The sequence below is a fragment of the Octopus sinensis genome, linkage group LG2 (assembly GCF_006345805.1).
Source record: "Octopus sinensis linkage group LG2, ASM634580v1, whole genome shotgun sequence".
Lineage (NCBI taxonomy): Eukaryota > Metazoa > Mollusca > Cephalopoda > Octopoda > Octopodidae > Octopus > Octopus sinensis.
This window is the reverse complement of record NC_042998.1, coordinates 197,006,675-197,022,592: the sequence shown is the minus strand read 5'-3', so window position 1 is coordinate 197,022,592 and position 15,918 is coordinate 197,006,675. Positions and strand designations below refer to the sequence as shown.

The 15,918-nt window shown below is 40.0% G+C and overlaps 1 protein-coding gene across 1 annotated transcript in view; it reads right to left on the bottom strand.

Annotated features, from left to right (window-relative positions):
* Positions 1-12,972: 12,972 nt before the first annotated feature.
* Positions 12,973-15,918, bottom strand: part of LOC115228238 (UTP--glucose-1-phosphate uridylyltransferase) — a 3,128-nt gene continuing 182 nt past the window's right edge. The window contains exon 1 of the mRNA XM_029798873.2: positions 12,973-15,918. This exon is cut by the window's right edge and continues 182 nt beyond it. Within this exon, the coding sequence (XP_029654733.1) occupies positions 13,843-15,369 (1,527 nt within the window). The 5' untranslated portion in view covers positions 15,370-15,918 and the 3' untranslated portion in view covers positions 12,973-13,842.

The window sequence follows — 15,918 nt, the reverse complement described above, 5'->3', positions numbered from 1 at the left end:
ATTCTCCTTTAGGTATTTACTAACAAAACCTAGTGCTCCAATTATTATTGGTATGAATATGAATTCATAGTCTGGATATAGAAACTGGAGGTTTCGTAGCAGTTGTCCGTAGATATCCTCTTTTTCTTTGATTTTCAAAGAAATATTTATATCTGCAGGGAAGCTGACCTCTATGATGGTACATACCTTTGCCCCTCTGTCCCAAACAACAATATCCAGTCTGTTATGTTTAGATTTGACAGAGGCTTTGATGGGAATATTCCACCAGTATTCCTTGAATTGGGGTTTAGGAATGTATTCCATAACGGAGGGATTGTCTAAGTTTATTTCAGGACAGTCTTTTTTGGTGTGTGTGTGTGTATGTATGTACATTGTGTGTATGTATATATGCACATATACATACATCTTTATATAGCCATGATTTGGTAAGTGTGAGTATGTGTATGTTTGCCTGTATATACTTGTATGAGAATACTCGTTATTGGAGGTCTGCCTATATTTGGCTTTCATACAATATTTAGTATTTTTTTATTTTAATATTTTATTGTATCGTATTACAATAGATGCTTTTTTTGCGCATATTCAAGGTTGCATCTGTTGATTTGTGCACAAGTGCGCATTTTTAAATGTAGGCGTTTGTATATGTACATATGTGTGTGTGTTTGTCCTGTCATATACATACATATACCACCATCATCATTTCACATTCTTTTTTCCGTGCTGGCATGGGTTGGACAGAGTGACAAGAACAGACAAGTCAGAGGGTTCCATCAGGTTCTGTCTGCTTTGGCTTGGTTTAAAGATAAAAGATATGAGACTAAAATAAACTACATGTAAGTATATATATATATCTACTAACAAACCAGACTATATAAATCGAATACTAATAAATAAATTACCAATAAATAAAAATAAGATTTTCTTTAAAATGTTAATAATACAAAACAGAAAGTCAAAATAAAATAAAACTCACAGGTAACATACCTTATTTGCAACGAATCATCCCAGGATCAATCTTCACCACTTTGTCCCCTGTCTTCCAGGGTCTCCCTCTTCCACAAACTCCATCCATATTAGATGAACCTGCTGAAGTAGCCAAACTTCTCAATGATCTCCTACAGCCATTCCTGCTGACTGTTAAGGAGATTAAAACTGCATCAAGGTCACAGTGCTGGTCATGGAATTTATCCTGCAGTCGCTATGCCAGAAAGATCATACCTATTTCTTTATTTACCACAAGGGGCTAAACATAGAGGGGGAAAAACAAGGACAGACATAGGTAATAAGTCAATTACATCAACCCCAGTGCGTAACTGGTACTTAATTTATCGACCCCGAAAGGATGAAGGGCAAAGTCGACCTCGGTGGAATTTAAACTTAGAACGTAGCGACAGACGAAATACCTATTTCTTTACTACCCACAAGGGGCTAAACACAGAGAGGACAAACAAGGACAGACAAATGGATTAAGTCGATTATATAGACCCCAGTGCATAACTGGTACTTAATTTATCGACCCCGAAAGGATGAAAGGCAAAGTCGACCTCGGTGGAATTTGAACTCACAACGTAACGACTGACGAAATATGGCTACACATTTCGCCCGGCGTGCTAACGTTTCTGCCAGTTCGTCGCCACAAAGATCATACCGACAGTGCCAAGTCCTGCAAAGAAGCTACATTGATACTCAGGGAGCAGGCCATGTTTTAGGTGACTCAATAGACAGTGGCATCAAATAAAGTCCTGGATTTTACTGGCGATGGCTATATGAGCAATTCTTCCTGTGCAATAAGTAAAAAGGGACTTATATTTAATGCTTCCCAAACCAGTCTAGTGTCATTCCATCACCATTAGGAAATTCCATTATCTTATATATTAAAAGACAAGTTGGCTGTCTGTGTGTTGTGTGAACCACTTCTACTCCTACAATTTTCAACCAAATTTCACCAAATTTGACATGTGTGCTCTCTTTGACTTAGTACGCTTTTCCTTTTTTTTTCCCTCAAAATTCCATGCCCCCAACATAAATAGACTGCTCTTAATTTGCCTAGGATTTGGCTTGAGCCAGTGAAAAAACATGACACACACCCAGCTGGAAAAAAACAATACTTTACTTTGTCAGCAGTGGTAAGCTCTTATTGACTGCTTGCACAGTACTGCCAGCAGTATTCCTTTGCGAGTTACAATTTGCCTCTGTTTTCACGTGAGCACTCTTTTTCATATAATTATTCCAACTTAAACGAGCCACTTCAAAACTCTTAACCGAAATTAAAAATCCTTAGTTTGGTCTGTTTGATTAACATTTTTGCCAACTACATTTTACTATATTTAGGGTGCTACACATTTACCGCTTTTTCCTTATGACATTTTGATTGGCTATGTGAAAGAGCTATTTTGGCTCCCAAAAACGTTTGAGTCAATGTGATCAACATGAGTCTCTAAATGCATTTGCCTGGCAACATTACAACCTACAAATCCATAGACACTGTTCTTAATCTAGATGAGGTTGTTCATCATCATCATTGTTCGACCGTGGTCGAGACAATGGAATTTACCATGCTACGCCAGACTTCACGGTCCATCATGGCATTACGGAGGTCTTGTTGCTGGATGCCTGTATCCCTGGAGATTCCATCAGGGTAGGAGAGTGTGCGCCCTCTGGTATTGCGAGTAGATGGCTTCCAGAGGAGAAGAGTAGAAATTACCTCTTTCTCAGCTCTACAACAATGTCCAGCAAACTGGACTCTCCTACCTTTCACAAGAGATGACACAGGTGGTAGTTTCCCATATATTTGCATTTTGGTTGGATGGCACTTCCACGAGAGATTTTGAGCTCTCATAAGGAGGCGAGTGTAAGTTCCATCCAACCGCTTCTCAAACTTCTTTGATAACGTCCAGGTTTCTGAGCCATATAGTAGAATTGGTTCGACTGTGGCTTTGAATATTTCAAGTTTGAAGTCTCTACTTAGATTTGATGACCAGATCTTATGCATGTCATGAGGTTGTTAATTATCCCACCGAATTCCTCAATTCCTTGGAACCATCAGGAATACCTCCGCATGTCCTTCAACTCAAGTATATCATCGGGGCAACCATGATGTCCAGATGCAGAAGAGGGAATGATGTCTTCATTCCATGGGTACCTCTTGTGCCTTCTGGAGCAGATCTGCCATTCATCTTTCGCAAACTGCAATTTCCAATTCACCTGGGATTCGCCATGTCGATTAATAAAGCTCAGGGGCAGTCACTGTCTGTTGTTGGGCCTTACTTATCCGAGCCCTGGTTTTCACATCACCAACTCTACGTTGGATGTTCCAGAGTGGGTTGTCGTAACAGTTTGTATGCCTTTGTCCCTCGGGGGAAAACCAAGAATATTGTCTAAAATGAGGTTTTGTAGAAGTCCCATCCTTCCTTTGGAACAAATCCATCACTAACCGGTGCGGCTGACAATACACCAAACTGATTTCGTAAAGGCAGACAACATCATCATCGTCATTTAGCGTCCGCTTTCCATGCTAGCATGGGTTGGACGGTTCAACTGGGGTCTGTGAAGCTAGAAGGCTGCATCAGGCCCAGTCTGATCTGGCAATGTTTCTACGGCTGGATGCCCTTCCCAACGCCAACCACTCCGTGAGTGTAGTGGGTACTTTTTATGTGCCACCTGCACAGGTGCCAGGCGAGGCTGGCAATGGCCACGAACGGATGGTGAATTCAACTGTGTGTGGGAAACAGCAAAACATCAGGTACCCATACCATTTTTATTTCAATGAGCACATTATAATCTCTTTAGTGTTACCCTCACCGTCTGCTGTCCACTAAATGTCCCTAAATGTGTGGTAAGCAACAGATACTACACTTTTTTCAGCTTTTGTACATAGGCTACAAATCGATTTCTCGGTATAGATGTTGCTCTACACAGCAAACAGGAAAACATCAGGTAACCACACCCTTATCACCTTATTTATTTCTTTTTATTTTATTTATATTTTTTTTTCTTTTACTTGTTTCAGTCATTTGACTGCGGCCATGCTGGAGCACCGCCTTTAGTCGAGCAAATCGACCCCAGGACTTATTCTTTGTAAGACCAGTACTTATTCTATCGTTCTCTTTTGCCGAACCGCTAAGTAACGGGGACGTAAACACACCAGCATCGGTTGTCAAGCAATGCTAGGGGGACAAACACAGACACACAAACACATACATATATACGACAGGCTTCTTCCAGTTTCCGTCTACCAAATCCATTCACAAGGCATTGGTCAGCCCGGGGCTATAGCAGAAGACACTTGCCCAAGATGCCACGCAGTGGGACTGAACCCGGAACCATGTGGTTGGTTAACAAGCTACTTACCACACAGCCACTCCTGCACCTATTAGCGTAATCTTCACAGTATGCTCTCCATTAAGTACCCCCAATTGTGAGGTAGGCAACAGGTACTACACTTTTCATCTTTTTTGCACAGGCCACACGTCAACTTTTTTGTGCAGATAATGCTGTATGTGCAACCCAGCGAAACAGCAGGTAGACATACTATTTCTCTTTATGTCATATCTTCAGGCTCAACCTTTCCACCTGCTAAACAGCACGTGTCAGCGGTTATGTGGTAAGGAAAATAAACTCAATTACTGCCGGTTTTTACAAATCAACCTACTGTCCCAATGGAAAACAATGACAATGGTGAGGGCATATGACTCAGCATGTTCACTATTGTGCTAAATCAAACAATGCCATTATGATTTCTTTCATTCAGTTCAGAGGTGCATCCATGAATGGTCTAATAACCAAACAGGCATACTTAACAAACATTACCTCTCAGCATTACCTTATTTGGAATGATTTCAAGTAAAGAAAAAACTGATACGGAAAAAATTTTGAATGAGAAGGACCACACTGAAACATAACTTAACATAGGCGCAGGAGTGGCTGTGTGGTAAGTAGCTTGCTAACCAACCACATGGTTCCGGGTTCAGTCCCACTGCGTGGCATCTTGGGCAAGTGTCTTCTGCTATAGCCCTGGGCCGACCAATGCCTTGTCAGTGGATTTGGTAGACGGAAACTGAAAGAAGCCTGTCGTAAATATGTATATATATATATGTGTGTGTGTGTCTGTGTTTGTCCCCCTAGCATTGCTTGACAACCGATGCTGGTGTGTTTACATCCCCATCACTTAGCGGTTCGGCAAAAAGAGACCGATAGAATAAGTACTGGGCTTACAAAGAATAAGTCCCAGGGTCGATTTGCTCGACTAAAGGCAGTGCTCCAGCATGGCCGCAGTCAAATGACTGAAACAAGTAAAAGAGTAAAAGAGTAAAGAGTATATCCATACCTGCATGAAAGAATGAGAGTAGAATAGGTAAATTTTTTTTTTAATGTGAAAATTTACTGCAGAAATCGTTTTACAAAGAAACCTGAGTAATGCCGCAAAGTGAGTGGATCAAGCTTGAAAAATACAGCAGTCTGTTTATAATGAAAAGCTTCCTTTTCCAAAGAAGGTGCAGACAACATAGCCAGTACGTGTGGCGAGAAAGGAAATGTAGTTTGATAGTGAAATAGGAATCGTAAATGTAAGAAATCTGTATGAAACTGATAAAGAATAAGTTAAACATAAAATCAGTTGAATGGAAAGTATTTATTTATCACACTGTTTGAGTGTGAGTTTATATATTCTTATATAAATTGTATATGGGCACAGGCATCACTCCACATTCATTCACAAAAATTACTCCATATCTAGGCATCACTCCATATTCATTCACAAAAATCTTGTATCCCCTCTTGACATATTCTAAGGTTTCCAGTAACAAACACTGCTTAGTTGAAGTGTGAAGTGGTTTAATAAGATTAAGTACGTCCAGAGCTGTCACTCTACTGATAAAGGCCAAACCCATATTCCAGTCTATTCCAAAAATTTGAACAGTTTGGGGTTATCTCCCCTGCCATTTGCTTTGTTTTTTTTACTACAAATGTATGTATGTATGTATGTATGTATGCTGTGCTTACCTTGGATCGTAGGATGACCTGCTGTGCTTGAGGAGACTTATTGAGTCAAGTACATCAACATCAACATCAACAAAATCAAATGGAAATTGTAGTTATGATACCTGTGCCAGTGGCATGTAAAAAGCAGCATCCAAACGTGGCCGACGCCAGCACCGCCTTGACTGGCTTCCGTGTCAGTGGCACATAAAAAGCGTCAACTGATCATGGCCGTTGACAGCCTTCCCTGGTACCTTTGCCAGTGGCACATAGAAAGCACCCACTACACTCACGGAGTGGTTGGCGTTAGGAAGGGCATCCAGCTGTAGAAACACTGCCAGATCATGCTGGAACCTGGTGCAGCCTCCTGGCCTCCCAGACCCTGGTCGAACCGTCCAACCCATGCTAGTATGGAAAACAGACATTAAACAATGATGATGATGAAATATATATATACATAAAAATCACCCACTACACTCTCAGAGTGGTTGGTGTTAGGAAGGGCATCCAGCTGTAGAAACTTTGCCAGATCGGATTGAAGCCTGGCACAGCCTTCTGACCTGGCAGCCCTCAGTCAAACCATCCAACCCATGCCAGCATGGAAAGCGGACGTTAAATGACAATGGCAATGATTATGATACATTTATATATAAACATATATGATGATGATGATGATGATATACATATAAAATCAAAATATGCAACAGGATATCAAGAGGTGATGCAGTTCGACTGTTTCAGGCAGTTCCATTTAATTGAACAATATAATCATAACATAAATTTAAATGCAGGGCTATCCTCAGCTCCATAATAAATAAATAAAATTTTTAATCAGTTGGACACATTAATGTATGTGTGTATTATATATATATATATATATATATATATATATACATATATCTGTGTCGGTGACACATAAGAAAACACCATCCGAGCGTGGCCGTCTGCCAGCCTCGTCTGGCACCTGTGTCGGTGGCACATAAAAAACACCATCCGAGCGTGGCTGTCTGCCAGCCTCGTCTGGCACCTGTGTCGGTGGCACATAAAAAACACCATCCGAGCGTGGCCGTCTGCCAGCCTCGTCTGGCACCTGTGTCGGTGGCACATAAAAAACACCATCCGAGCGTGGCCGTCTGCCAGCCTCGTCTGGCACCTGTGTCGGTGGCACATAAAATCACCCACTACACTCTCGGAGTGGTTGGCGTTAGGAAGGGCATCCAGCTGTAGAAACACTGCCACATCTGACTGGCCTGGTGCAGCCTTCGGGCTTCCCAGACCCCAGTTGAACCGTCCAACCCATGCTAGCATGGAAAGCGGACGTTAAACGATGATGATGATGATGATGATGATGATATGTGTGTGTATATATATACGTAATACATTTACAAATATATATTTATATACGTATCAACACATATATGCAAAAATACAAAAATTTATATACATATATATACACATATACAAACATATTTACATATAACAAATATATATATATATATATATATACAAATTTGTATATACATATGTACATATATACATATACACATGCCTATATATATATATATATATATTATATTAAATTAGAGACAAAACCACTATTATGGTTTATAATTGTTAAATTTCTAAATTTATATAAATAATTTATGTATTGGCTTAAGTCTTTCTTTGTTTGATTTGCATAATAGTGGTTTTGTCTCTAATTTAATATAATATAATATTTTACTATAAAATTGGATTCAATCCTAAATCTGATTTTTCCCTGTAAATTTGGATTTATTCCCTAATATTTATTATTATTATATATATATATATATATAAATTAATAAATAAAACATATGCATATATACATACATATATGTACGTACCTACCTCTACATGTATATATACATGCATATATGGGTACAGGACACCAAAAAAACGTTTGTGTTTTTCAGTTTGATTTGCCTAATAGTGGTTTTATCTCTAATTTAATTTATATATATACATATATCATCATCGTTTAACGTCCGTTCTCCATGCTAGCATGGGTTGGACTATATATATATATATACAAAAACATATATACATATACAAATACATATACAAATACATATAGCGCAGGAGTAGCTGTGTGGTAAGTAGCTTGTTTACCAACCGCATGGTTCCGGGTTCAGTCCCACTGCGTGGCACCTTGGGCAAGTGTCTTCTACTATAGCCTCGGGCCGACCAAAGCCTTGTGAGTGGATTTGGTAGACGGAAACTGAAAGAAGCCGGTCGTACATATGTATATATATGTATATGTATGTGTTTGTGTGTCTGTGTTTGTCTCCCTAGCATTGCTTGACAACCGATGCTGGTGTGTTTACGTCCCCGTTACTTAGCAGTTTGGCAAAAGAGACCGATAGAATAAGTACTGGGCTTACAAAGAATAAGTCCCGGGGTCGATTTGCTCGACTAAAGGCCGTGCTCCAGCATGGCCGCAGTCAAATTACTGAAACAAGTAAAAGAGTAAAGAGTAATATACATATGCATTTGCATATATATATTGTTTTATTCTTTTACTTTTTTCAGCCATGTGGCTGCGGACATGCTGGAGCACTACCGTGGCCTTTCTAACTTCCTAAGTCTGGATGTTTCTCATTACCACTCCTGCATGCGCTTTCTTCCTAGCTGTTGGTACATTTGGTGTATAAAGGAGTTTGATTCCTCTGCCCTTGTCCGTACCTCATGTCGGGCTGTTGGTTCATCCGGTATTGTGGAGCGGTTGATGTCCTGTTCCCTTTTGAAGACATCCCCCTCCACCCAATGCAAATCTTTCAATTTTTGTGACAAGGCATTGAAGCGCTTTGGCCCTGTGATCCCTAGACTACTGCTATACCTGGCCCTGAATTTAGATGGAGTGGAGGGTACCTTTGGTACAATACAATGGCGACCAGTTCTGGCATTTGTATAACACTCAATGCGAAATTTAGGTAGTAGCCCTTCTAGAATTTTCCACATGTAGAATATTGCATATCAGTCTCACCTTCGCTCCAAGTGCCACATACTGGAGGAGGCTCTCAGTAATAACAGTGTAGCAAAACGGCAGTGCATCAGAATAGTCGCAGCTCTGAGCTGAAACTACAGCAAATATATATATATATACACACACAAATATATATAGGCACATATACATATATACAAATATATACATATACAAATATGTACATAGACATATATACAAATATATATACATACACATGTACTTATATACAAATATGTACATACACATATACATATATGCAAATGTATATACATCTATATATATGCAAATGTATATACATCTATATATATGCACATATACAAATATATATATATATATACACATATACATATATATATATATATATATACACATATACATATATACAAATATATATATATATATTTACCTAGCCAAAGATAAGCCCCTGTACCTGGTACCTAGCCAAAGATAAACCCCTGTACCTGGCTTTTGTTGATATGGAGAAAGCATTTGACAGGGTCCCCCGATCCCTTATCTGGTGGTCAATGAGGAAACTAGGGATAGATGAATGGTTAGTGAGAGCTGTGCAAGCCATGTACAGGCATGCTGTTAGTAAGGTGAGGGTTGGCAATGAGTACAGTGAAGAATTCAGGGTAGAAGTAGGGGTCTACCAAGGTTCAGTCCTCAGCCCCCTCCTATTTATCATAGTCCTCCAGGCAATACCGGAGGAATTCAAGACAGGCTGACCCTGAGAGCTCCTCTATGCTGATGACCTTGCTCTAATTACTGAGTCACTATCAGAACTAAAGAAGTTTCAGGTGTGGAAACAAGGATTAGAATCGAAGGGCCTTAGAGTCAACCTAGCTAAAACCAAAGTCTTAATAAGTAGGAAGGCAGGCAAACCACAAATCCCTTCGGGTTGATGGCCCTGCTCGATCTGGAGTAGAGGCTTAGGTAAAAACTCTATAAGATGTACCCAGTGTAAGCTATGGACACATAAGAGGTGCAGCAATATCAAAAGAAGGCTAACTGGGAAGATGGTTTTTGTATGTGACAGATGCTCAGGAGCAATAAATAACACTGAAAATGTGCAGAGAACAACTTCTGCCACATAAAGGGAGAAAAACTAAAAGTAGTTGATAGCTTCCGTTACCTAGGTGACCAAGTCAGTAAGGAGGGAGGGTGCGCTGAAAGTGTAGCTGCTAGAATAAGAATAGCTTGGGCAAAGTTCAGAGAGCTCTTACCTCTGCTGGTGACAAAGGGCCTCTCGCACAGAGTAAATGGTAGACTGTACAATGCATGTGTACAAACAGCCATGTTACATGGCAGTGAAACATGGGCTGTGACTGCTGAGGACATGCATAAGCTCGCAAGGAATGAAGCCAGTATGCTCCAATGGATGTGTAATGCATACTCGACAGAGTGTTAGTGCCTTGAGAGAAAACTTGGACCTAAGAAGCATCAGATGTGGTGTACAAGTGAGATGACTGCACTGGTATGGCCATGTGGTGAGAATGGATAAGGATAGCGGTGTGAAAAAGTGCCACACCCTAGCGGTTGAGGGAACCTGTGGAAGAGGTAGGCCCAGGAAGACCTGGGATGAAGTGGTGAAGCACGACCTTCAAACTTTATGCCTCACCAAGGAAATGACTAGTGACCGAGACTTTTGGAAATATGCCATGTGTGAGAAGACACAGCAAGCCAAATGAGACCATTATCTCGTGGACTATGCCAGGGGCATAACCAACCCACTTATGCATACCTTTTCCTTCTTTGGACACTAAGCTCTGCTTGCGAAGACCTGTTGAGGCAAGTGAAATCAAATCAAAGTCAAAATCAAATTCGATGACTGGCATCCGTGCTAGTGGGGTGCAAAGAGCACCATACGAGTGTGATCATTGACAGAGCGGCTAACTGGCTTCCGTGCAAGTGGCACATAAAAGGCACCATTCGAGTGTGATCGTTACCAGCGTCACCTTACTGGCACCCGAGCCCCATGCTAGTAGGGTATTAAGAGCACCATCTGAGCGTGATCATTTCCAGAGCAGCTATCTGCCCTCCGTGCTGGTGGCACGTAAAAGACACCATTAACGAGCGTGATCGTTACCAGCATCGCCTTACTGGCATCTGTGCCGGTGACATGTGTAAAAGATTCGAGCGAGGTCGTTGCCAGTACTGCCTGGCTGACCTCGTGGCATGTAAAAGCACCGACTTCACTCTCAGAGTGGTTGGCGTTAGGAAGGGCATCTAGCTGAAGAAACTCTGCCAGATCAGATTGGAGCCTGGTGCAGCCATCTGGCTCGCAAGCCCTCAGTCAAAACCATCCAACCCATGCTAGCATGGAAAGCGGACGTTAAATGATGATGATGATATACTTATATACAATATATACATACATATATACTTATTTACAATATATACACACATATATACTTATATACAAATATGTACATACACATATACATATATGCAAATATATATATAAATATATATTTCTTTGCTACCCACAAGGGTTTAAACACAGAGGGGACAAACAAGGACAGACAAATGGATTAAGTCGATTACATTGACCCCAGTGCGTAACTGGTACTTAATTTATCGACCCCGAAAGGATGAAAGGCAAAGTCGACCTCGGCGGAATTTGAACTCAGAACATAACGACAGACGAAATACGACTACGCATACATGTATACAAATATACATAAACAAATACATATATACACATACAAATATATATGTGTGTGTATGTATATATATAATATATATATATATATATATATATAGACATACACACATATACAAAAAAAGAATGAACAACCTTAATTTTCTCATCTCTTTTGCTTCTCATCGGAGGCATCTTCATGAATTTGACCAATTCGAAGAAGTAGACAAGCAGCCTATCTCTTTACATAACTCAACTCTGACAGCAGCAACAGAAAACAAGAGCTACTCGTCTGTGTGTCTACATGTTGCTCTCTCTCCTTGCCTTAGTATCATGTTGTATTTGTGAATGAAGGTCTCCATCATGTCAGTGGATGTCCTTGGTTTCTAATCTTCTGTGGGGGCAAATATTGTTTTAGTTGAAAACAGGTGAGGGTTAGTGACAGCAATGGCATCCAGCTGTAGAAAATCTGCCTCAAAGAAATTTCATGCAAATGATTGGAATGATGATAATGATGATGATGGTTATGTATTTATATATATATATGACGTTCTGAGTTCAAATTCTGCTGAGGTCGACTTTACCTTTCATCCTTTCGGGGTCGATAAATAAGATACCAGTTTCGCACCGGGGGTCGATGTAATCAACTTAATCCCTTTGTCGGTCCTTGTTTGTCCCCCTCTGTGTTTAGCCCCTTGTGGGTAATAAAGAAATAGGTATTTTGTCTGCCGCTACGTTCTGAGTTCAAATTCCGCTGAGGTCGACTTTACCTTTCATTCTTTCGGGGTCGATAAATAAGGTACCAGTTTCGCACTGGGGTCGATGTAATCGACTTAATCCCTTTGTCTGTCCTTGTTTGTCCCCTCTATATTCAGCCCCTTGTGGGCAGTAAAGAAATATATATGTGGTCCCATAACTGACTGATCCACATTTAGACGGAAGCCCTGCCTAAATTGCTTCCCACAATATAGTGGCTGGTTGGTAAGAGGCTTGCTTTCCAGCCACATGGTTCTGGGTTCAGTTCCCGTGTGGCACCTTGGGCAAATAAATGTCTTCTAACATAGCCTCAAGCCAACCAAAGTTTTGTGATTGGATTTGGTAGATAGAAACTCAAAGAAGCCTGTCATATATTTGTGTGTCTGTGTTTGTTTATCCCCCCCACCACCACTTGACAACCAATGTTGGCGTGTTTATATCTCTGTAATCTAGCGGTTCGGCAAAAGAGATTGATAGAATAAGTACCAATAAGGCTTAAAAGAAATAAGAATTGGGGTTGGTTCTCGAAGGTGGTGGCCCAGTATGGCGGCGATCTATTAATTGAGACAAAACACAAAAGATACTCGGCAAGCTATTTAAAAATTTCAAATATTTTATTTAACAGTGAGTTTTTAAAACCGACAAAATTGAAAATGATTCTGAAATGTTAAACAGTTCGGAAAATAATCCGTGTTGTTTATTCTGAGAGAAGAGACGTCGAGGTTTTTTGTGTGTATTTTAAACAGCAGTTTTCTTCTTTTTGCTTGTTTCTGTGTTAGTGTTTAAACTCTGTGTGTTTGGGTTTCATAAACTGCTCTTCCATCAGATAGATAGATAGATAAATAGATGTGTGTATGTGTGTGTGTACAGGCAGAGAGATTAAATAGATAGATAAATATAGCTATAGAGAGGAAGAGGCTAGCTTAGCAAACAGCTTGTTTGCATGCTTGTCTTGTGAGTGTGGAGTGAAAAAGGATGAAGTTTATAGTTGTTGCTTTTTTCTTCTGACAGTGTGTGTGCTTGAGTGGGACAGCAGCAGCTAGTATCACAAAGTGGCTAGAGGGGAAATAGTACAATTTACCCCCCCTGCACATTCTACTGGAGAGAGAAAGAAAGAAAAAAAACAACTAATTCTAAATACGATCAAATCAAAAACAAAAAAAAATAGAAGCAGAATATAACTGTCAGCAGATCTTACATGGGGAGATTTCTTTCCTTCATCGCATGGACCACATAATCATTGTATTTTGTTTATTGTCGGTTGTTTTTTTCTTTTCGTTTTTTGTTTCTTTCTTCCTCATAAGAGGTTCGGGGTACAAATAATACGGGAGAGGAGTCTTTTTTTCGTTATATTTTGGCCTCTAGATATATATATATATATATAGATTTTTCTGGTCATTAAAACCAAAATCGAAAGATACACAATTATGTTATCATTTACTGCATACGTCATTACTGTTTCGATTCAATGATCCAAGATTCTTAAGTTACCTGAAACGATCTTGTTCTCAAGACAAGCTCCTGTCGGAATATCGATGCGGTCACCATGGTTGGCTATAATTATAACAGTTCCTTTCAGACTGACAGATTTACCAAACGTTACATCACCAGACACGGTGAGGTGATCTAGTTCCAACATATCTGGGATGCTGGCAAATCTCTGCAAGAATTCCTTCACTTTTTGGAATTGGATACCAAGTTTAACTAACGGCACTGACGGGAAGGAGCGTTGGGGACTCATCTCTAAAGCCCCGGTTCTCATTTTGTATAAATTGCTCATCACTAGAAGTAAATCAGATGTAGTTTTCACTGGAAGAAACCGCTTTCTTGGTACATTAATGCCGATTGCCCCTTCAAAGCTTTTTATGGCTGCACCTGAGGCAGTTTCCAGCTGAATTACATTAATTCCATTATCGAGTGTTTTAGGGTTAACAATAATCTCCATATGTAATGTTCGTTCATCTATGACTCTTTTCAAAGCATTCAGCTTAATCCATAAATTGTTTGTATTGAAGATTTTAAATTTACTCACACTTTTAAATTCGTCGACATGTTCCTTAGGTACCTGGGCAATTTCCAGTAACCTTAGCTTACCATCGTAATCTACTAAAGTACCGCCTTTGACATCAGCTCTTGTTTTATCGGTAACTTCCATAACAAATTCAGGTGCCATTCCTCCCATTGGAGGATTAATTAAATGGTTCAGAATATGAAGGTCAACAGTAGCTCCCAAATTATCGATGTTCGACACAAATACATATTCTCGACCTGCTTGTATAAACTCTTCTAGAAGACCAGCGGCAGCAAAACTCTCATAAATATCACCGTGCCCTGGAGGATACCAACTTGGTGCACCGTCGCTACCAGCGGTCGCCGTGCATTTCGGTATTGGCAAAAGAGATTCTCTGTTAATTCTCGGGAATTTACTTTGATTAAAAGTGTAAATACGTACTTTGATCTGGTTGTACTTGCCTAAAATCTTTTCTGTATCCTCATCCGTGTTAAACGAGTTCATGAGCACCAACGGTACGTCGGCATCGTAGGATTTATTCAAATACTCAATTTGCTGTACTGTCATGTCAAGGAAGGTAAGGTCGTTCCTGACAGAGATGGCGCTTTTAGGACCTTGGCAACCCATACTGGTGCCAAGACCTCCGTTCAATTTAAGGACCACAAGTTTGTTCAACATGTTCTTCATATTCGTCAGTTCTGTTCGCTGGATTTCGTTGTAGTTTTTTATGGCATCGTCAGGTAACACTTTGATTTTTTCCCAGTTTAGCGATGTACCCGCTTCTTGCAAGTATCTTTCGAACAAAAGCTGGAATCGGTCAAGTTCATTTTTCACTTTGGGCTGTTGGGCCGAAGGGGCAGTTTGTATCAATTTGGTAAGTTCCTTGTGCATTGCTAACTGGGCATCTCTGCGTATCAACTCCTTGAATTCTATGTCGCTCGACGTTCGTCGGTGACCCTTTACGAAAGCTGTGTTGGCCATGTTGATATCAACAACGGTTAATAAACAAAACAAGACAGCTAGGACTTATAAATCCGAGAGGATCAGCGATGAGGGATTTAAAAAAAAATAGATAAAAGAGATCTCCTTATAATAAATATATTGGCGTTGAATGAAGGGAATTATTTATCACTGTAAGGTCGTCTACTGTGAGAAGAAGGCAGGCTGTGAAAGAGACACGTAGTACTTCAGAATAATGATGATAGATCACACAATTATTATTAAACAACTGTTTCCTTGTAGCTTCTTTAAAAGTCTTCCGAAACGATGGAGAAAAAAAGGCGTGTCCAGTATCAGTCAGGGATAAAGTTTATCTTTCAAAACATGTTAAATGAAACGGTAAGAAGAGAGGACATTAATTACTATATTTTCCCTTTTTTTTTCTTGTTATGTGGGTGTGAAGACGGCAACAACAACTGACATCGGATGTATTAAGGGGGAGGATTTCCGATAAATGGAAAAAAAAAAGGTAAGTCAAATGTTAGCTTGCTTGCCTAAACGAAAAGTCTGTTTAGTCCTCCCGAATCGGTT